Consider the following 22,460-nt stretch of genomic DNA (forward strand, 5'->3'; position numbering starts at 1 on the left):
TGCCTGCAGTGCCAGACCAGCAGTTGGGGGTAGGCGAGTTCCCGCAGCCAGAGCGCCGCTTCGGCCACATTCATGTTGACGTCGTCGGGCCCCTTCCCCCATCAGGAGGATCCAGATACCTCCTGACGGTGGTAGACCGTTCAACAAGGTGCCCGAAGCCACACCCATGCAAGAAGCCACCGCCAGCGCGTGCGCCGAGGCCCTGCTTTCCAGTTGGGTTAGCCGCTTCGGCGTCCCGGATCACATCACTGTCCGAATTATGGTCCGCCCTGGCTCAGCTGCTGGGGACCACGCATCACACCACCACGGCGTAAAACCCGGCGGCCAATGGCCTGGTCGAACGGTTCCACAGGTCCTGAAGGCATCCCTCATGGCCCGCTGCACCGCCGAGGACTGGAAACATCAGCTGCCGTGGGTCCTCCTCAGTTTGAGAACGGCCCCCAGAGCTGACGACACCCCGTCTGCAGCCAAAAAAACCTACGGGGAGCCCCTTGTGGTCCCGGGTGAGCTTGTGACAGAAGATCGCCACACCCCATCACTGCAGAGGCTCCGCGACGTGGCCGGCAAGTTCGCCCCTTGCAAGAGCACGTACACCAGCAGATCAACCATCTTCACACCGCCAGAGCTGTCATCTGCCACCCACGTCTTCGTCAGAGTCGACGCCGTCCGCCCGCCACTGACCAGGCCCTACAGGGGCCCCTTCAGCGTGCTGGAGCGGAACAGCAAGGCGTTCCTGCTGGCACTCCCTGGGAAAGACGACTGGGTTTCAATAGACCGCTTAAAGCCCGCCTTCCTGACGGAGAGCACCGACGCCACCGCAGCACCCTCCCCGCCCAGCCGCACTTTGCCATGCCCACGCCCCCGCAAACGGTGGGCACGCGGCCGTCCCAGGAATGGCCCGCCCGCACCAGCAGCCTCATGCACGGGAGACCCCTCTGTTGTCTTCAAGAAGCTGCGGCACCCTTCAGCGTCCCAGCAGATATACAGATTAATCAGACGTGTCCCACGTCTTGGCGGGGGAGTATTTGTAAAGTTACCACATCAACGTCAGCGGAGTGCTTAGAAGGCGTCATTAATTAAGTCTCAGCTGAGCAAGTTTTCTTTGGTGACTTCCCATTTTCTTCACACTCAATTTGTCACGCCTAAACGTGCCAGGTCACGCATTTTCTACCATTTCAACTTTATACATATTTGTACAACTGTCATAAATTATGTATCGTATGTTTCTTTATTCGCAGGCATCAAGACTGTATCCATATTGAAGTTCTGTATGTTTTTGTATTGTAAATTGTACTTGTTCACCGCATATTATTGTTAACTGTTTTGACCTCAGGTCACGCTTAATGTCATTGTCTTCTGCGGTTCGGCGCCAGTCGGCCACTATATAAACTGCCTGGATCTGTAATAAAGTAGCAGTAACTTTTACCTGCTCATTTCTTTTGCACCTCTTACACATCCATCTCTCTCCCTCTCTCTCGACAGCTCCACAACTAATATGAATTTTTATTTGTTTCATCAAACTTTTTCTTGTTCATCTTATATCATATGGTGGCCTCATTTTAGCCATTTCATGCCTTGTTCTTCCTTCTTGCCATCAGACTCAAATAATTTTATTACTTTGACACCTAGTTTTCAGTGCCTATTATACATACTGTGATACAGTCAGGACTCAATCGAAAGGTGCTGCTTTGTATCCTCCTGGTCTTGAATTCTCTCTTGACCGTTATTTGCACATATCTGTTCCCCATTCTAGCATGTTTATCCTCAGTTTCCAATGTCAACTTTTGCTTCTTTTGTCGTTCTTGCATTTCCCAGCTGTTGATGAACCTTATTTTGTCGTATTTTGCCTCACTTTTTATGATATTTTCCTGATGACTGGGGTAACATGGCTCCTTTTCACACCCCTTTGTAAATTGCTACCTTTATCGAATACCTCTTTTATTCTCTCTTTAGTCGATCCTCTGTGATTCCTTCAGTCTATAGTCAAACTCAGCCTTTTTGGCCACTAAGGCGGTGGCCGCTTTAAGCCGGGAATTTCCGCACAAATGCCACAAATCTCTAAATATGCCACGACAGTGATGTCAAAATGTCTCTTGATATTTTTTATACTCACTAAATATAAAGTAATTACTCTGTTTTATAATAAAACTTCATATGTTTCAGAATGACTAAGTTTTTGCTGGGGAAATTAAAATTATTAAAAATGTTTTCCTGAGATTTGACAACACCGCTGTGCTGGGTCAGTGAGCCATTGCCACCTCAGCCAAACAAGGTGATTCCGTGTCACTAACCCACCATGGAAACATCTCCTACTTCTCACTGCCCCCGCCTGCCCAGTCAAGCGAAGGAAATAATCTACAATGTCAATCGGTACTTTTTAGATGAAAAGGCCAACGGTGCACCTATGTTACCAACCACTCAAGCCCTTGCTCGGACAGCCAAAGCCACCAAAGTAAGCGAAAGGACAGTTAGAAGGATTTGCTCCAAAGCAAATCAAGAATGGTGGTCAGAGGCTGAACACAAGAAACCTATCTTCCATTCACCGACAAAGACTCAGCCTACAACAGTTACGAATTTTGATGACTTTGATAAGTGTGTCCTGAGAAGAACTGTACTGGAATTTTACAAAAGAAATGAAATCCCTACACTCTACAAAGTCACGGAAGAGCTAAGAGATAAAATATCTTACAATGGTAGCACTGAGTCACTTCGAAGAGTTCTGTTGCAGATTGGCTTCCGATTTTCGCACATTGATGGCCGCAAGTTCCTTATGGAACGAAATGATGTTGCTGTTGCTCGCACGAAATTTTTGAGAGAGATGCGGCAAGTCAGACAGTCCTTCGAAAACTTCGTTTTCCTTGACGAAACTTGGGTCAACCAGAATTACACTGTTGCAAAGTGTTGGACTGACATGGCCTCCAAACAAGCAACAGGAGTAAAGCCGCCTACCAGAAAAGGAAATCGCCTCATCATTCTTCATGCAGGAACGAAAGAGGGCTTTGTCAAGAATGCTGAACTATTTTTTCAAGCAAAAAATGATGGCGATTATCACAATCAGATGAATGCTGCAGTTTTCGAGTAATGGTTTAAGACTCAGTTGTTGCCCAACATCCCCCCGAAGTCTGTAATTGTGATGGACAATGCATCCTACCACTTGACGGTGCTTGAAAAAAACCCATCATCATCTTGGAGAAAAGAAGCAATAAAGGACTGGTTGATAAAGAACGGTGCACATCCACATGACGACATGCTGAAAGTGGAGCTCTCTGACCTCGCCAAAAAAATGTGTAATGGAAAGAAAACTTACGTGATTGACACACTTGCCTCAGAAGCAGGACATAAAGTTGTACGACTCCTGCCATACCATTGTCAGTACAACCCAATAGAGCTCATATGGGCTCAGGTAAAAACTTACATTTCAAAGAAAAACACATTTAAAGTTGCTTAACTTAAGCATTTGGTCAAAGAAGCTTTAAGCACTGTGACAGCAGAAAACTGGAAGCAGGCAATAAAACATACGGAGAAGCTTCAGGAACAAGATGCAAAACAAGATGTAGCGGTTGAGAGATTTATCGAGTCACTCATCATCAACATCGAGGACAGCTCAGACGAGGAATCTTCTGATTAAACACCATAGAGAGGATTAGGCCTTCTGGGGAAACCTCTATAAAAAAATGCACCTAGACTTTTACCTCCATGGTGGTGTAGAAAAAAAGTCAAAATGAGGGCAAAGATAAGTCTGAGAGAGAGAGAGAGAGAGAGAGAGAGAGAGAGAGAGAGAGAGAGAGAGAGTGTGGCGGAAGTACCTACCTGGGGAGACGTGGCAATGGTGCAGAAAATTCAGGGTAAATAAGGCCAACGCCTTAGCGGACTAAAAGGCTGAGTTTGACTATAGTATCATCAGAGTGCACGATTTTATTTATAATCAGTTCTCTTTTCTACCAGGCAGATTCTTGTATGCGGTGCTTATTGTGATGTGGAACATACCTCCTCATATCTTTCCTTGCATCAGTTTTACCTTCTTCCATCCTGTATTTTGCAAATATTGATGGGTTTATCATTGTCAAATATAATTTTGTAAGAGACGGGCCATCGCACCAATGGCGGTCTCTTTCGAGCACACGCGTGTGTGCATGCGTGCGTCATATCTCCGGAGGGACCCAGACATAGAGGGAACAAGAACATCCCGTTTTCTCTCAAGGAACGCAACTTCTACCATACAATATTTCCGTCAGTTTCTCCCTAACCATTGTTGTCTTGATATACATACAATCACCACTACTTGCATTGCCATGCAAGCATTCTAATCATGTACTCATAATTTTCCACCGAATCTTCTGTATCAAACTGTATGTATGTTTCTGTTTGTGAAGACGCCAAACGTCTCGCCATTTCACATATATTATGCTTCTACATTGTATTCATTAATCTGTCTCGAACCTCATGCAACTGGCCGTATGTAGAATTTCATGGCCTTTCCATTGATATATGTTTTATCACTGTAAGTTTATTATGTCTCTTACAATCGCCATCTGTTTGTCTGCCGACACACACGTCTGAAACATTACCTGTTTTGCTCTGTCTGTGTGTAGATGCTACTTTGCGGATCGCACAGGCCAATAACTTCTACGAAGATTCTGTACATTCATTTATGGGCTGCTCTAGGAGCAAGAGCCCGTGCTGGCACAAGGCCAGCTAAATCTAAAACAACTGTACATTCATTCAGTAAGGAACCACCAATAAACCAGTCAACACCCAGCCAGTATGTCACTCAATCCCGTCCTTACACTGGTGACCCCAGAGTGACACGAAGGAGCCGATGGCAGACGGCCGACCCAAGATGACGACCCACGCACCAACAGACCCTTCGCCGCCTCCCCGCTTCCCGCTGTTCCTGAGCTCTCAGTAGATGTCCGACCCTCCCAGATGACCCACCACACCACCAGAGCCCTGGATGCCTCCTCCAGGAAGCCTGAAGTTGCCCCAGAACTCGCACCGGACGAGCTGACCAACAAAGGACCAGCCAACGTCATCCTTCATCCTGCTGCCAGCCCCCTCGAGCTGGCTACCGAAGAATCAGCCGCCGTCATCCTTCAGCCCTCGAGCTGGCTACCGAAGGATCAGCCGCCGTTATCCTTCAGCCTACTGCCGTCCTCCTTGAGCTGGCTACCGAAGGATCATCCGACATCATCCTTCATCCCGCTACCGTCCTCCTCGAGTTCCTGCCGGCCGTTGCCGCCCTTCGGCCTCCTACCTACCCCTAGCCCAAGCCCTTTGAGCCCATTCCAATTGTCAGCACGACGATTTCCGCATCAATGCCTTGCTTGGGGGGGGGGGAGTAATGTAAGAGACGGGCCATCGCACCGATGGCGGTCTCTTTTGATCATACGCGTGTGCGCGTCATATCTTCGGAGGAACCCAGACATGGAGGGAACAAGAAAATCCCATTTTCTCTCAAGGAACGCAACTTCTGCCATACAATATTTCCGTCTGTTTCTCCCTAACCATTGTCGTCTTGATATATGTACAATCACCACTACTTGCACTGCCATGCAAGCATTCTAATCATGTACTCATAATGTTCCACCGAATCTTCTGTATCAAACTGTATGTATGTTTCTGTTTGTGAAGACGCCAAATGTCTTGCCATTTCATATATATTATGCTACTGTATTGTATTCATTAATCTTTCTTGAATCTCATGCAATTGGCCATATGTAGAATTTCCTGGCCTTTCCATTGATATATGTTTTATCACTGTAAGTTTATTATGTCTCTCACAATCGCCATCTGTTTGTCTGCTGACAAACACAGATGTCCAAAACATTACCTCTGTTTTGCTCTGTGTCTCTGTAGATGCTACTTTGCGGATCGCACAGGCCAATAACATCTACAAAGATTCTGTGCAATCATTCAGTAAGGAACCACCAATAAACCAGTCAACACCCAGCCAGTATGTCACTCAATCCCGTCCTTACACTTTCAACATGACTCCTAAATTCATTTTTCCAACTCTTCCTTTATCTAATATTGAATTATATCCTGGAGCATAATGTCAAGGTGGTAAAAGGTGGACACAGAAATACTAAGGTAATATATAAACTTAATGACTGGGAATAACACTGGGCGCCAAGTTGCCCTGAGTCGTCACATATGAATGCAGTCAATTAAGTAGAAAGGCAATACTTGACAGACAAAAAGTAGATGAATGAAAAGAGTGAAGCAACAGAAGTAAGAAACGGTAAAATGAAATAGTGAAGGAATACAATTACCAGAGGACACCATTTAAAGAAAAGAAAGGAAATGTGGAATGTTATGCTCCAGGAAATAATGCAATAATAGATGAATGAAAAGTAGGAAAAATGATGTTAAGGTTAGGTTGAGAGTGTATTTGACTATGCTAAATCCGATCTTTGAAAATATCAGAAAGGAACAATTCAGAACAGAAAATGGTATTTTCCACCTCCCAAAAGTACCACAAACTGAATGCTAGATACAAGGAACAATATCTGCAAAAAGAAGCAAAGTTGATAATGGAAAATGAGGGTAAACATGCAAGAACGGGGAACATATGCGCATGCACAGAACTTGTTGAGGCAGAATAGCCGTTATGTCAGGAGGAGCACAATACAAAGCAACACCCTTCAACTGCAAAATGTTGGCAGTTACTGAAAGTGAAAACTGAAAACAAAAAACTGGCCATCAAAGTGAACAAGTTGTTAGAATCTGATGGAAAGAAGGGAAACAATTAACAAGTCTGTTACAGGAAAAGATGGATAAGACTTAGAACAATCCAAGTAAAACTTCATTTAAATGGTCGAGGTGGAAAGAATGAGAGACACTTACATTTTGAAAGTTTGTAAATTTATTATTATTTGCAACTTTTATTTTAATTATCAAACTTAGAAAATTTAATGAGAATTCTTTATTACATTATAATTAAAAGTATAACATATGACGAATTTTGCAATTGTGGACTAGGTTTTGAGAGGGTGCAAAAGTCAGAGCAGGTAGACATGTACTGCTACTTTATTTAGAATTTTTACAACGGAACAAAGAAAATTCTCCATAATTTTCGGTTCCGATGAAATGGGAATCGCTAACCGTTTGTTCATGTAAAAAGTAAGAGGGTCCTTTGTATGAACGACCTGCTGCTGCTGACTGAGTTGAAGTCATAGCAAACATTAAAGAAATATGACCTACCGCTGTGGCGGAATTTCAAAACACAAAAAAAAACAGTACACAACACTCACCCTGGTCCTCGGTTGCTGGAAGATGGAGTAAGGCGTCCACGGTCGCCAACACAGCATACAAAACCACACAAACCAAACCAAAACAGAAAAACACACGACTCACGAACATACAGCAACAAGAACAGCACACTAACAAGGGAAAACAACAACTTTGCATCAGCACACAAAAAAACTGTCCAAAACCAAACGACAGACCAGCACTAGCTCTGACTCAAGACTCAATCTAAAACCGAAAAATCCTCACATATATTCCACAGAAAGACAGCGCCGTAAACAAACTAACGACCTCATCCCTCTTCCAACAACAAGCACTCACTAACGACAATTACTCTCTCTCTCTCTCTCTCTCTCTCTCTCTCTCTCTCTCTCTCTCTCTCTCTCTCAAAAACGTTGGGAAATGCTAAATAAAAACAAATTTATTCATCCCTCTATATTTCTCCCCTTTTTAGCATTTCCCAACCAACACCTTTCACACCTCTTTCAAATCGCTTACGCAACACCACGGATGCTCACTAGCAGGTCCTCTAGATCGCTGTCAGCTGGCACGCAATCATTCTCTCAGAATCATTCTCTCTTCTAGCAACATTCAAACTCACATCTCCTCCATTCTCTCTCAGATTCACGCTATCTTCTTCACTATTACCACTCTCAATTTCATCCACAATCTCATCTATACCCTCTAACTCATTCCCAAATACCTCCCCCAATTCTTCAACTAACCCATCCCATTCGCTCATTGACCTTTCCAATTCTTGCAACGATTCATTCATGCTTTCAATCACTCGTATATTACTGCTACGCTCTCTTACTCCTACACTTTCGCTCACCTCCAACCGTTCACTAACCCCTACACATTCAGTCAACTCAGTTATATCAAACCCGCATATGCTATACGTTCTATCCATACAATCCCATTCATCCGTATTACACGCTTTATCACTCATTTCCACTTTGGCACTCACACCCCTATCACACAACTTACGACCATTCACTTTACTTACGTTCTTCCCTTTCTTACGTTTCCTACCATACTCTATCAAAACCAATTGCTGATCCTCCTCATGCAACAACCCCTCACGTACATGCATCACACGCACTGCTTGCATCCTGGAGGATCCACCCATTTGAACCCCCTTCACACTCAGTTTCCCAAATTCGCTGTCACAGTCACCCTCTGTCGTCTACATACACTTGATACATGCCCTTCCATTCCACATTCGACACACTTCGCTCTCGGTTCTGAACACATTCTCGCATAATGCCCATTCTTACCACAGTTGCCACATATTACATTCACTCAGGTACCCCTACAACCATTAGCAATATGACCCACCTGTCCGCAGCATTTAACCCTTCTATCTTTCGTACACTCCCTTACAAATGTCCCGGTTGCCCACACCAAACACGCTCCCAAAGCCCACCTACACTCATTCTTTGTATGTCCTTCCTTTCCACATCTAAAACACTTCGCTCGACTTCCACTCACCGACCTTCCCCTTTGTACACTACTATCCCTAACCCGTCCAACCCGTTGTTCCCTTACAAACCCATCATTCATCCTCACTGGCACCTCCACATTACTTGCTCTTACACTCCTATCTATTACACTATCGGCCATTCTCATTGGGCCCCTCAACACTGCATCCCTAAAGCTTCCAAACTCTGGCACTCTCTCATCTACCCCAGCCCTTACACTTACACTTCTGATCTCTTTTATAACCCTGTCAAGCTCATAATCTTCTACAATTTCCAAAATTTCTCCCCAAGTCAACCTTTCATTCGTCCATCTTTTCTTCTCCTTCCGCTTCAAGTTCACAAATTCTCTAACTCCATCTGGCACTGTCCCTAACAACTTCCGTGAAGAACTCCTTACATTCATCTATCCCATCATCCCCAAACTTCTTACTTGCCAATGTCTCCAGCCTACAAGCATACAGTGACAAGGTTTCCCCAGCTTTCATTCTTGCCTCATCAAATTCATTCTTCCTCTTATACTTAACACTCGCTTTCATACGCCTCGCTTGCTCAACTAGTCTAGCTTTCACCTTGTCATACTCAACATCCCCACACTCATAATAACCCTATACATATCAAGCAAAACCCAGTCAAATATTCTCCTAATTCTCGTGCCCACACTCTCTTACTCTCCCCGTACTTATCCTGACAAAACCTTTCATACTCCCTAAAGAAATCATGCACATCCCTACTTCCATACTCATTATACCTTTCACACCGGGGTACCTCCTTCACATACATAGCCTTTCTCACTTCTTTCTCACTTTCGCTACTTTCACTCTGTCCTTTCATACCCTCTTCCGAATACAAAGAGTCCACTTCCGCACTTACATTCATCTTACTCATTACACTCTTCTTCCCCCCTCTTTTTATCCACTTTTATCCACTCACCTCCATCCACCTCACTATCACTACTGCCTTCACCCTCTCCCTTCTTTCCTGCCTTTCCCACTTCCTTACCCTTCTTACCAATTTCCTTTCCCTTTCCCTTCTTCCCTTTTTCCTCCCCTGACTTATCCTTACTTTCCCTCCGTTCCTTCCCTTGCTTTTCATTCCCCTTTTCCTTACCCTGCCTTTCATTCTCTCGTTTCTTACTTCCTATTTCCACATCACTTTCATCACTCACGCTTCCATTCACTTCTTCCTCCTTTTCTTTCTCTCTTGCCCCTTCACACGTTCCAGAGGACCTGCCTCCAACAGCCCCTTCTCCAAAAACCACCCTTGAACCTACCTTTCATCATTTCTTCCACACTTTTCATCATTCCTCCAACTTTTTATCCATCCTCTCTTCCATTCTCTCTTCTGACTCTTTCATCTCCCCTTTCATTTCTTCTTTTGCACTTCTTAGCATTCCCTCCACCTCCTCCAACTGACTCCTCAATCTCTCATTCTCACCCCTCAACCACGTATTCTCCTCTCTCAACCTTACCAGTTCCTCTTCCATCCTTCTCTTCAGTCACACTACCAGCCACCAATCTCACTTGCAGCTGCAATACCAGCTGCCCCACGTTGGGCGCCAAATATTATGTGGCGGAATTCAAAACCACAAAAAAACAGTACACAACACTCACCCTGGTCCTCGGTTGCTGGAAGATGGAGTAAGGCGTCCACGGTCGCCAACACAGCACACAAAACCACACAAACCAAACCAAAACAGAAAAACACACGACTCACGAACATACAGCAACAAGAACAGCACACTAACAAGGGAAAACAACAACTTTGCATCAGCACACAAAAAAACTGTCCAAAACCAAACGACAGACCAGCACTAGCTCTGACTCAAGACTCACTCTAAAACCGAAAAATCCTCACATATATTCCACAGACAGACAGCGCCAGAAAACAAACTAACGACCTCATCCTCGTCCAACAACCAAGCACTCACTAACGACAATTACACTCTCTCTCTCTCTCTCTCTCTCTCTCTCTCTCCTCACAAAACGTTGGGAAATGCTAAATAAAAACAAATTTATTCATCCCTCTATACCGCAGGTTAAGGAAAGTGGCAACTGTGGCATTACTTGTCTGCCCTATGTAAATATTCAAAATGTTCTTTCTCGGTTGCTTGGAAAAAGAAATTATTTAAATGCCTAGAGATGAGCATGATTTTTTTTTTTTTAAGAAAAGGCGGGAGTTGCATAAATAAGTTATTTGTGTTAAGATGGCTTTTACTGATTAAAAGGAAAGGCATTTGAAAGCATCTGCAGATCAACATGGAAGGTCTTGGGTCACTGGCATTCCCACCAATGTGCAAAACCAATTGATACCGTCCATTATCAAGCATGAGGTAAAGTGAATTGGCAATGAATTTTAAGGTGGTATAGGGGTAAATTATGTTACCTTTGTTGTTTGTCCTTCTCATGGACTATTGTAATCCTGTAGGGGGTAGTGCCATCAGTGTACCATGATGTGCACTGTAGGCATTATTTACGGTTCTTTGCAGCATCCCTTCAGCCCATAGCTGCAACCCGTCATTCCTTTTACTGTACCTCCATTCATATTCTCTTCCATCTTGCTTTTCATCCTCTTCTAACAACTGTTTCGTAGGGTAACTGCAAGGTTTTCTTCCTGCTACATCTTCAAAACCTTTTTACTTTCATGTTGTTACATTTTTATTTGAATAGACACCGAGGATTTCCATTACATTTCAGTGTTTCATAGTCAGAATGAAATACTTTTAATGCATTCAAATTTATGAACTTTCAGAATGTAATTTTGGTAGATTTCATACTTGCAGATAATTGGATTTTAGCTACTGCATCCATCTCTCTCCCTCTATCTCGGCAGCTCCAGAACTAATATGAATTTTTATTTGTTTCATCAAACTTTTTCTTATCTTATATCATGGTGGCCTCATTTTAGCCATTTCGTGCCTTGTTCTTCCTTCTTGCCATCAGACTCGAATAATTTTATTGCACTGACGCCTAGTTTTCATTGTCTATTATAAATACTGTCAGGACTCAATCGAAAGGTGCTGCTTTGTATCCTCCTGGTCTTGAATTCTCTCTTGACCGTTATTTGCACATATCTGTTCCCCATTCTAGCATGTTTATCCTCAGTTTCCAATGTCAACTTTTGCTTCTTTTGTCGTTCTTGCATTTCCCAGCTGTTGATGAACCTTATTTTGTCGTATTTTGCCTCACCTTTTATGATATTTTCCTGATGACTGGGGTATCATGGCTCCTTTTCGCACCCTTTTGTAAATTGCTACCTTTATCGAATACACCTTTTATTCTCTCTTTAGTCGATCCTCTCTGATTCCCTCAGTCTAGTATCATCAGTGCAGGATTTTAATTATAATCAGTTCTCTTCTCTACCAGCCAGATTCTTGTATGTGGTGCTTATTGTGACGTGGAACATACCTCCTCATATCTTTCCTTGCATCAGTTTTACCTTCTTCCATCCTGTATTTTGCAAATATTGATGGGTTTATCATTGTCAAATATAATTTTGTAAGAGACTGGCCATCGCACCGATGGCGGTCTCTTTCGAGCACACGCGTGTGTGCATGCGTGCGTCTTATCTCCGGAGGGACCCAGACATAGAGGGAACAAGAACATCCCGTTTTCTCTCAAGGAACGCAACTTATACCATACAATATTTCCGTCTGTTTCTCCCTAACCATTGTTGTCTTGATATACGTACAATCACCACTACTTGCACTGCCATGCAAGCATTCTAATCATGTACTCATAATATTCCACCGAATCTTCTGCATCAAACTGTATGTATGTTTCTGTTTGTGAAGACGCCAAACGTCTCGCCATTTCATATATATTATGCTACTGCATTGTATTCATTAATCTGTCTCGAATCTCATGCAACTGGCCGTATGTAGAATTTCCTGGCCTTTCCATTGATATATGTTTTATCACTGTACGTTTATTATGTCTCTCACAATCGCCATCTGTTTGTCTGCCGACACACACATGTCCGAAACATTACCTCTGTTTTGCTCTGTCTGTGTGTAGATGTTACTTTGCGGCTTGCACAGGCCAATAACTTCTACGAAGATTCTGTACATTCATTTACGGGCTGCTCTAGGAGCAAGAGCCTGTGCTGGCACAAGGCCAGCTAAATCTAAAACAACTGTACATTCATTCAGTAAGGAACCACCAATAAACCAGTCAACACCCAGCCAGTATGTCACTCAATCCCGTCCTTACACTGGTGACCCCAGTGTGACACGAAGGAGCCGATGGTGACGGCTGACCCAAGATGACGACCCACGCACCAACAGACCCTTCGCCGCCTCCCCGCTTCCCGCTGTTCCCGAGCTCTCAGTAGATGTCCGACCCTCCCAGATGACCCACCACACCACCAGAGCCCTGGACGCCTCCTCCAGGAAGCCTGAAGTCGCCCCGGAACTCGCACCGGACGAGCTGACCAACGAAGGACCAGCCAACGTTATCCTTCAGCCTGCTGCCACCCCCCTCGAGCTGGCTACCGAAGGATCAGCCGCCGTCATCCTTCAGCCCTCGAGCTGGCTACCGAAGGATCAGCCTCCGTTATCCTTCAGCCTACTGACGTCCCCCTTGAGCTGGCTACCGAAGGATCATCCAACATCATCCTTCATTCTGCTACTGTCCTCCTCGAGTTTCTGCCAGCCGGCGCCGCCCTTCGGCCTCCTACCTGCCCCTAGCCCAAGCCTTTCGAGACCATTCCAATTGTCAGTATGACGATTTCCGCATCAATGCCTTGCTTGGGGGGGGGGAGTATTGTAAGAGACGGACCATCGCACCGATGGCGGTCTCTTTTGATCACGCGTGTGCGTCATATCTTCGGAGGAACCCAGACATGGAGGGAACAAGAACATCTCATTTTCTCTCAAGGAACGCAACTTCTACCATACAATATTTCATGTCTGTTTCTCCCTAACCATTGTTGTCTTGATATACGTACAATCACCACTACTTGCATTGCCATGCAAGCATTCTAATCATGTACTCATAATGTTCCACCGAAACTTCTGTATCAAACTGTATGTATGTTTCTGTTTGTGAAGACGTCAAACGTCTCACCATTTCACATATATTATGCTACTGCATTGTATTCATTAATCTGTCTCGAATCTCATGCAACTGGCCGTATGTAGAATTTTCTGGCCTTTCCATTGATATATGTTTTATCACTGTACGTTTATTATGTCTCTCACAATCGCTATCTGTTTGTCTGCTGACACACACAGATGTCCGAAACATTATATACCTGTTTTGCTCTGTCTGTGTGTAGATGCTAGTTTGCTGCTTGCACAGGCCAATAACTTCTACGAAGATTCTGTACATTCATTTACGGGCTGCTCTAGGAGCAAGAGCCTGTGCTGGCACAAGGCCAGCTAAATCTAAAACAACTGTACATTCATTCAGTAAGGGACCACCAATAAACCAATCAACACCCAGCCAGTATGTCACTCAATCCCGTCCTTGCACTGGTGACCCCAGAGTGACACGAAGGAGCCGATGGCGACGGCCGACCCAAGATGACGACCCACACACCAACAGACCCTTCGCCGCCTCCCCGCTTCCTGCCGTTCCCGAGCTCTCAGTAGATGTCCGACCCTCCCAGATGACCCACCACACCACCAGAGCCCTGGACGCCTCCTCCAGGAAGCCTGAAGTCGCCCCGGAACTCGCACCGGACAAGCTGACCAACGAAGGACCAGCCGACGTCATCCTTCAGCCTGCTGCCACCCGCCTCGAGCTGGCTACCGAAGGATCAGCCGCCGTCATCCTTCAGCCCTCGAGCTGGCAACCGAAGGATCAGCCGCCGTTATCCTTCAGCGTACTGCCGTCCCCCTTGAGCTGGCTACCGAAGGATCATCCGACATCATCCTTCATCCCGCTACAGTCCTCCTCGAGTTTCTGCCAGCCAGCGCCGCCCTTCGGCCTCCTACCTGCCCCTAGCCCAAGCCTTTCGAGACCATTCCAATTGTCAGCATGACGATTTCCGCATCAATGCCTTGCTTGGGGGGGGGAGTATTGTAAGAGACGGGCCATCGCACCGATGGCAGTCTCTTTTGATCACACGCGTGTGTGTCATATCTTCGGAGGAACCCAGACATGGAGGGAACAAGAACATCCCATTTTCTCTCAAGGAACGCAACTTCTACCATACAATATTTCACATCTGTTTCTCCCTAACCATTGTTGTCTTGATATACGTACAATCACCACTACTTGCATTGCCATGCAAGCATTCTAATCATGTACTCATAATGTTCCACCGAATCTTCTGCATCAAACGGTATGTATGTTTCTGTTTGTGAAGACGTCAAACGTCTCGCCATTTCACATGTATTATGCTACTGCATTGTATTCATTAATCTGTCTCGAATCTCATGCAACTGGCCGTATGTAGAATTTCCTGGCCTTTCCATTGATATCTGTTTTATCACTGTACGTTTATTATGTCTCTCACAGTCGCCATCTGTTTGTCTGCCGACACACACAGATGTCCGAAACATTACCTCTGTTTTGCTCTGTCTGTGTGCAGATGCTACTTTGCGGCTCGCACAGGCCAATAATTTCTACGAAGATTCTGTACATTCATTTATGGGCTGCTCTAGGAGCAAGAGCCTGTGCTGGCACAAGGCCAGCTAAATCTAAAACAACTGTGCAGTCATTCAGTAAGGAACCACCAGTAAACCAATCAACACCCAGCCAGTATGTCAATCAATCCTGTCCTTACACTGGTGACCCCAGAGTGACACGAAGGAGCCGATGGCGACCCAAGATGACGACCCACACACCAACAGACCCTTCATCACCTCCCCGCTTCCTGCCGTTCCCGAGCTCTCAGTAGATGTCCGACCCTCCCAGATGACCCACCACACCACCGGGCCCTGGACGCCTCCTCCAGGAAGCCTGAAGTCGCCCCGGAAGAGCTGACCAACGAAGGACCAGCCAACGTCATCCTTCAGATTGCTGCCATCCCCCTCAAGCTGGCTACCGAAGGATCAGCCGCCGTCATCCTTCAGCCCTCGAGCTGGCTACCGAAGGATCAGCCGCCGTTATCCTTCAGCCTACTGCCGTCCCCCTTGAGCTGGCTACCGAAGGATCATCTGACATCATCCTTCATCCCGCTACTGTCCTCCTCGAGTTTCTGCCAGCCGGCGCCGCCCTTCGGCCTCCTACCTGCCCCTAGCCCAAGCCTTTCGAGCCCATTCCAATTGTCAGCACGACGATTTCCGCATCAATGCCTTGCTTGGGGGGGGGGAAGTATTGTAAGAGACGGGCCATCGCACCGATGGCGGTCTCTTTTGATCACACGCGTGTGTGTCATATCTTCGGAGGAACCCAGACATGGAGGGAACAAGAACATCCCATTTTCTCTCAAGGAACGCAACTTCTACCATACAATATTTCCGTCTGTTTCTCCCTAACCACTGTCGTCTTGATATATGTACAATCACCACTACTTGCACTGCCATGCAAGCATTCTAATCATGTACTCATAATGTTCCACCGAATCTTCTGTATCAAACTGTATGTATGTTTCTGTTTGTGAAGACGCCAAACGTCTTGCCATTTCACATATATTATGCTACTGTATTGTATTCATTAATGTCTTGAGTCTCATGCAACTGGTCATATGTAGAATTTCCTGGCCTTTCCATTGATATATGTTTTACCACTGTAAGTTTATTATGTCTCTCACAATCGCCATCTGTTTGTCTGCCGACAAACACAGATGTCCAAAACATTACCTCTGTTTTGCTCTGTGTCTCTGTAGATGCTACTTTGCGGATCGCACAGGCCGATAACATCTACGCCGATTCTGTACAATCATTCAGTAAGGAACCACCAATAAACCAGTCAACACCCAGCCAGTATGTCACTCAATCCCGTCCTTACACCTTCAACATGACTCCTAAATTCATTTTTCCAATTCTTCCTTTACCTAATACTGAATTATAACCTGGAGCATAATGTCAAGGTGGTAAAAGGTGGATACAGAAATACTAAGGTAATATGTAAACTTAATGACTGGGAATAACACTGGGCCTCAAGTTACCCTGACTCGTCACATATGAATGCAGTCAGTTAAGTAGAAAGGCAATACTTGACAGACAAAAAGTAGATGAATGAAAAGAGTGAAGCAACAGAAGTAAGAAACGGTAAAATGAAATAGTGAAGGAATAAAATTACCAGAGGACACCATTTAGAGAAAAGAAAGGAAATGTGGAATGTTATGCTCCAGGAAATAATGCAATAATAGATGAATGAAAAGTAGGAAAAATGATGTTATGGTTAGGTTGAGAGTGTATTTGACTATGCTAAATCCGATCTTTGAAAATATCAGAAAGGAACAATTCAGAACAGAAAATGGTATTTTCCACCTCCCAAAAGTACCACAAACTGAATGCTAGATATAAGGAACAAGATCCGCGAAAAGAAGCAAAGTTGATAATGGAAAATGAGAATAAACATGCAAGAACGGGGAACATATGCGCGTGCACAGAAATTGTTAAGGCAGAATAGCCGTTATGTCAGGAGGAGCACAATACAAAGCGACACCCTTCAACTGCAAAATGTTGACAGGTACTGGTAGTGAAAACTGAAAACAAAAAACCCGCCATCAAAGTGAAAAAGTTGTTCGAATCTGATGGAAAGAAGGGAAACAATTAACAAGAAGAGTCTGTTACAGGAAAAGATGGATAAGACTTAGAACATTCCAAGTAAAACTTCATTTAAATGGTAGAGGTGGAGAGAGAGAGAGAGAGAGAGAGAGAGAGAGAGAGAGAGAGAGAGAGAGAGAGAGAGAGAGAGAGAGAGAGAATACGTAGATAGAATCCAGCTACAAAGTTATGGAGCCTGTCAAAATGACACTTTACATTTTGAAAGTTTGTAAATTTGTTATTAATTGCAACTTTTATTTTAATTATCAACCTTAGAAATTTAATGAGAATTCTCTATTACATTATAATTAAAAGTATAACATATGACGAATTTTGCAATTGTGGACTTGGTTGTGAGAGGGTGCAAAAGTGAGAGCAGGTAGGAATGTACTGCTAGTTTATTGAGAATTTTTACAGCGGAACAAAGAAAATTCTCGATAATTTTCAGTTCCGATGAAATGGGAATCGCTAACCGTTTGTTCATGTAAAAAGTAAGAGGGTCCTTTGTATGAACGACCTGCTGCTGCTGAGTTGAAGTCATAGAAAACATTAAAGAAATATGACCTACCGCAGGCTAAGGAAAGTGGCAACTGTGGCATTACTTCTCTGCCCTATGTAAATATTCAAAATGTTCCTTCTCGGTTGCTTGGAAAAAGAAATGATTTAAATGCCTAGAGATGAGCATGATTTTTTTTTTTTAAGAAAAGGCGGGAGTTGCATAAATAAGTTATTTGTGTTAAGATGGCTTTTACTGATTAAAAGGAAAGGCATTTGACAGCATCTGCGGATCAACATGGAAGGTCTTGGGTCACTGGCATTCCCACCAATATGCAAAACCAATTGATACCGTCCATTATGAAACATGAGGTAAAGTGAATTGGCAATGAATTTTAAGGTGGTATAGGGGTAAATTATGTTACCTTTTTTGTTTGTCCTTCTCATGGACTATTGTAATCCTGTAAGGGGTAGTGCCATCAGTGTACCATGATGTGCACTGTAGGCACTATTTACGGTTCTTTGCAGCATCCCTTCAGCCCATAGCTGCAACCCCTGTCATTCCTTTTACTGTACCTCCATTCATATTCTCTTCCATCTTGCTTTCCATCCTCTTCTAACAACTGTTTCGTAGGGTAACTGCAAGGTTTTCCTCCTGTTACATCTTCAAAACCTTTTTACTTTCAATTTCCCTTTCAGCAGTGAATGGCCTCATAGGTCCAAGTACTTGGCTTTTGGACTGAATTTTATTTTTCATGGACTGTTTGAAATACTTTTAGGAAATGGAAGTTTTACATAGGTAGAGAGATGGGCTACAGGTAAATGCAAAACAAAACAAAAAACAGCATAAGTTATGAGGACAGAGTATGCACAAAGAGAAAAAATGTTAGTGAGGTTGATTCAGGTATCCAATACAGGTTCTCAAGAGTTAGGATGCAAAGAGAACATTATCTACATGAACTTTGTATGAGGGACTGTGTTAAAAAATGTGATAAAATCTTGGGGATCAGGGTTCTTTTCTTCGTGTGAGAATAGGCTGCCTTCTTTTCGTCTGTGCTGCTGCTGTCTGTCCTTCAGTCAGTCAGGCTTCTTAGCTACTACTGTATATGCAGTTGCTCCCAGCTGTCACACGAACATTAAAGCCTACTTTCTGCGATACTATTACTCCTGGCAAACAGTGTGCAGAATATGACCTTTTGATGATTCACATTTCTAGCATCAATTTCATGGCTCTGTTCCCTAGTACCTTACAGTAAGGGTTATGTTTTTGCTCCGACTGGCGGCTTTGTAATCACTTAGTAGATGTTGTGTTCTTCCAACAGTCTTTCTTGGATTGCTGGTTAAATATCTTGATATTCTTCCGGTAACTGTAATACCTGCTTCTTTGGCTCCTTGCTTAGGTTGTTGCTAACGCTGAAAACTTGGTATGTTTCCCCTTCTTTCTGTGGTTGAAGTTCTAACCATCCCTACTCCAGAACTGCATTGTCCTCATAGGCTCCCTCCTCTGTAAAGGCTGGATATTTGCATTGAGTCTTCAGTTGTCTGCCAACATCAAAACTTCTTTGACCTCATGATCAAGGCCCTCTCTGATGTAACATCATCTTATTGACTCCACTGGTAATAATACTAATATATTTTCTGTCCCATCCTAAAATGATAGTCTTAGGTCCTCTTGATGTAATGATGCTTTTGGTATCTCTGTGCAGCAAACTCTCTCGCCAGATGATTCCTCATTTCCAACATATACTTATATATGCTGCAAACACTTCATCCTTACAGTCTCCAGTGCATAATTACTGAGTCTGCATTGGTCTTCTCACTGTCCTTCCATACAATGGCTAGAACATTCAAAATCTGGTGCTGGGCTGGGGTACTTCTCAGTAAGTGAACAAGATGGGAGGGGGCGGGTTATGGTCCATCCCTTTGATCTTTCCCGTCATATCTTCAGCATAAACTTCTGCAAAACCTTTCATACATTCCATTATATCTTGGGTTATGTGCCATTGTGAACAGTTACTCAGTGCTTACCAGATGGCTTACAACCTCCACAGTTGTGAAGTAAACTGTGAACCTCAGACGCTCGAATATTTCCTTGGGGAATCTAATCCTGCTGAAAACCTTTTTAGTAATTCCTCTGCTACCCAATCAGGTTTTACTCTAGGGAGTGCCATTGCCTCTGGGTATCTTGTAGTAAAGCCCGCCACTGTATGGATGTACCTGTTGCCTTTCTCAGATGCTGACAATATAGGTTCAGTCAGGTCTACACTACTCTCTTGAATGGCTCCTCCATTAGTGGCAGCTTCCTTAGTGGTATTTTGTTGATACGACCATGTGGTTTAGTCTTCTGACAAATGTTGTAGGACCTGCAATATCTGGTGACATCTGCAACCACTCCTGGTCAATGGAAACCGCACGTTATGTGGTCCACAATCTTAGCTCCACAATGATCTCTGACAGTGATCTCATGGGCTAGCTTCATTACTTCACTATATCTCTGGCAATAGGATTTGCTACACTTCTCCAGTCACCTTGCCCTGAAAAACACAATACAATATGCCATTAATAAATTTTACTTTAAAAGTTCCTTCCCCATGGTCGTTTACACAGCATCAATCTTGCTCTTGCCCAGTTCTTGGGTAGACTGTGATCTTCCTTCTGGGCGTATTTTAGCTGCTCTGCTCCTACATGTGTGATACTAAAGCCACCAGTGACTTGGTACTGTATTTTCCTCGCTGGATTTTGGCTCTGGTCACAACTACTGCTGTTTCAGTATCAGGCTTTCCTAGATCCATTCCTATATCACTTACCTCTCTCTTGTCCTTTTGGTTGTCTGTCCGTACAGTGTCGCAACTCTGACAAGTGAGACTGTACTTTTTTGGGAACTCGTGGAGGAGGGTGCTGTACTTGTTCGAAGAGATGGAGCAGACAGCAGGCATCCCCAGCCCGGTGGAGAGCAGTCGGGAGCAGCAGGTTCCGGTATCCAGCAGGCATTTCAGCCGACGTCTACCAGAAGTCCGTGGTGTGCAAGGAAATTGGCGCCTAGGAGAGGGAACTTGGCGTCTGCGATGACGGCCCAGGATGGATATTCTGCGGGTCAAAGTTCCGTAGCAGCGGATGGGGCTTCCATTTGCGGCCACCAGTGCGGTTACGGTCCTCTCTCGATGGCAGAAACACCGATTGCATAGCCCCGGTGTCTACCAGCACCCGTCGTTTCGATATGGCGTCGTAGATGAAGAATCCTACCAGTCGGGAGTCTTTAAGGTTTGCAGCCACTGTTGTTACTTATGGCCGCTTTTATCGTTTTTCTGTGAAAGAACAGGGGGCTCTGCAATTTCTGGCGGCGCTTCCGAACCTCCGATGGAAGTAACACCTCCATTGCTGCTGTGGTGGCACCTTCCTCCTCTACACCGCATTCATGTCCTTTGTCTCATCTTCTTCTGTTACCACACCTGCAGCGTGTTTGGAGGCCTTGTGGAGTTTGCGTGCAGCGTTCACCAATTTGTCCATTGAAAGGGTGTCCGCATCCGTGATTTAACCCCTCACCTCCTGCGGAAGGTGCCGCAGGAATATTTCGTGCGACATGCTGATCTCCTTCCCCCGACCATCCGCTTCGACCCACGGCAGCATCAGGGGACCTCAGAGTTCATCCCCGGCGTCCCTGGGTGATGCGGCACCCAGGGGCTGGGTCATCAGGTCGAGGGCGCTTTGAGCTCTCTCTGGGACGGGCATGGAATATGTTTTGATGAGCTTGTCTCGCATGTCTCTGTACTTGACTTTGCCCAGCTATGAGTCCAACCATGGGGAGATTTTGCTGAAGTCCTCCTCCAGTAGCATTATCATGGTTATGTTCACCTTGGTCTCCTGGTCTGTAATTTTCACCACCCAGAAATAGACATCTGCCCGCAGAAACCAGGATGCAGTGTTTTGTTGCGAGAACGGAGGGAGTTTTATCGCCTGGCTTATTGCTGCCTTCGAAGGCGAGAGAGGGATGCAGAGGATCTGTGAGTCCTTGGAATGACTTTCTACCTCAGTGTCTGACATTCTTCCACACACAAAAACACGAAGTACATGCCGTATGTAGTCCGTTAATGGTGTTTTGGGCTCATCAGAAGTCAAAACTATATGCCGTGTGGTTCCGTTAATGACTTCTGAGTACAGTCGACATGAATCGTAAATGGCGGGGCCAAACTGTTTGAGCACGCCAGAAGGTATCTGAAGGGGTACGCTGTAATTAGTCTGTTAGTGGCGTGGGTGTTTTCCGAGGAAGGAGCTTTCAGAGGCCTAGACTTTTGTCGCTGTGTGGTTCTGTTAAAGGCTCTCTGAAGGTAAAGCGGCCATAGTGAGTCCATTAATGGCGAAGCCAAAACCGCTGTGTTTACCGTCACTCCTCAGGTCACCAGTTGTGAGGACAAGAAAGGTCAACTGGGTATTAACTTATTCATTACCTGAGCACAGGTATACATGGCAGAGTGCGGATGGAAACGTGGTGCCCGACCTCCAATCGCTGTGACCCACACTCTGAGCAATTTGTTGACAGACATACAAATGGCAAATTTGAGAGACATAATAAATGTACA

General features: G+C 44.8%; 2 protein-coding genes and 1 pseudogene across 3 annotated transcripts in view; 2 read left to right on the plus strand and 1 right to left on the minus strand.

Moving 5' to 3' along the window:
• The window catches only part of LOC136852520 (kelch domain-containing protein 3), a 145,245-nt gene that overhangs the window by 116,620 nt on the left and 6,165 nt on the right, over positions 1–22,460 (minus strand). The gene's annotated exons all lie outside the window — the stretch shown is intronic.
• On the plus strand, positions 167–2,172 carry LOC136852213 (uncharacterized). The gene is made up of 2 exons (XM_067126661.1): positions 167–649; positions 2,164–2,172. The coding sequence occupies exons 1-2, from the start codon at positions 167–169 to the stop codon at positions 2,170–2,172; spliced, it is 492 nt and encodes a 163-aa protein (XP_066982762.1).
• Positions 2,297–3,742, plus strand: LOC136852214 (uncharacterized; annotated as a pseudogene).

This window comes from Macrobrachium rosenbergii, chromosome 25 (assembly GCF_040412425.1).
Source record: "Macrobrachium rosenbergii isolate ZJJX-2024 chromosome 25, ASM4041242v1, whole genome shotgun sequence".
Classification (NCBI taxonomy): domain Eukaryota; kingdom Metazoa; phylum Arthropoda; class Malacostraca; order Decapoda; family Palaemonidae; genus Macrobrachium; species Macrobrachium rosenbergii.

What these genes read in the sequence shown, in the direction of transcription:
- LOC136852213 (XM_067126661.1), top strand. Translation starts at nt 167, where the DNA reads ATGCAAGAAGCCACCGCCAGCGCGTGCGCCGAGGCCCTGCTTTCCAGT.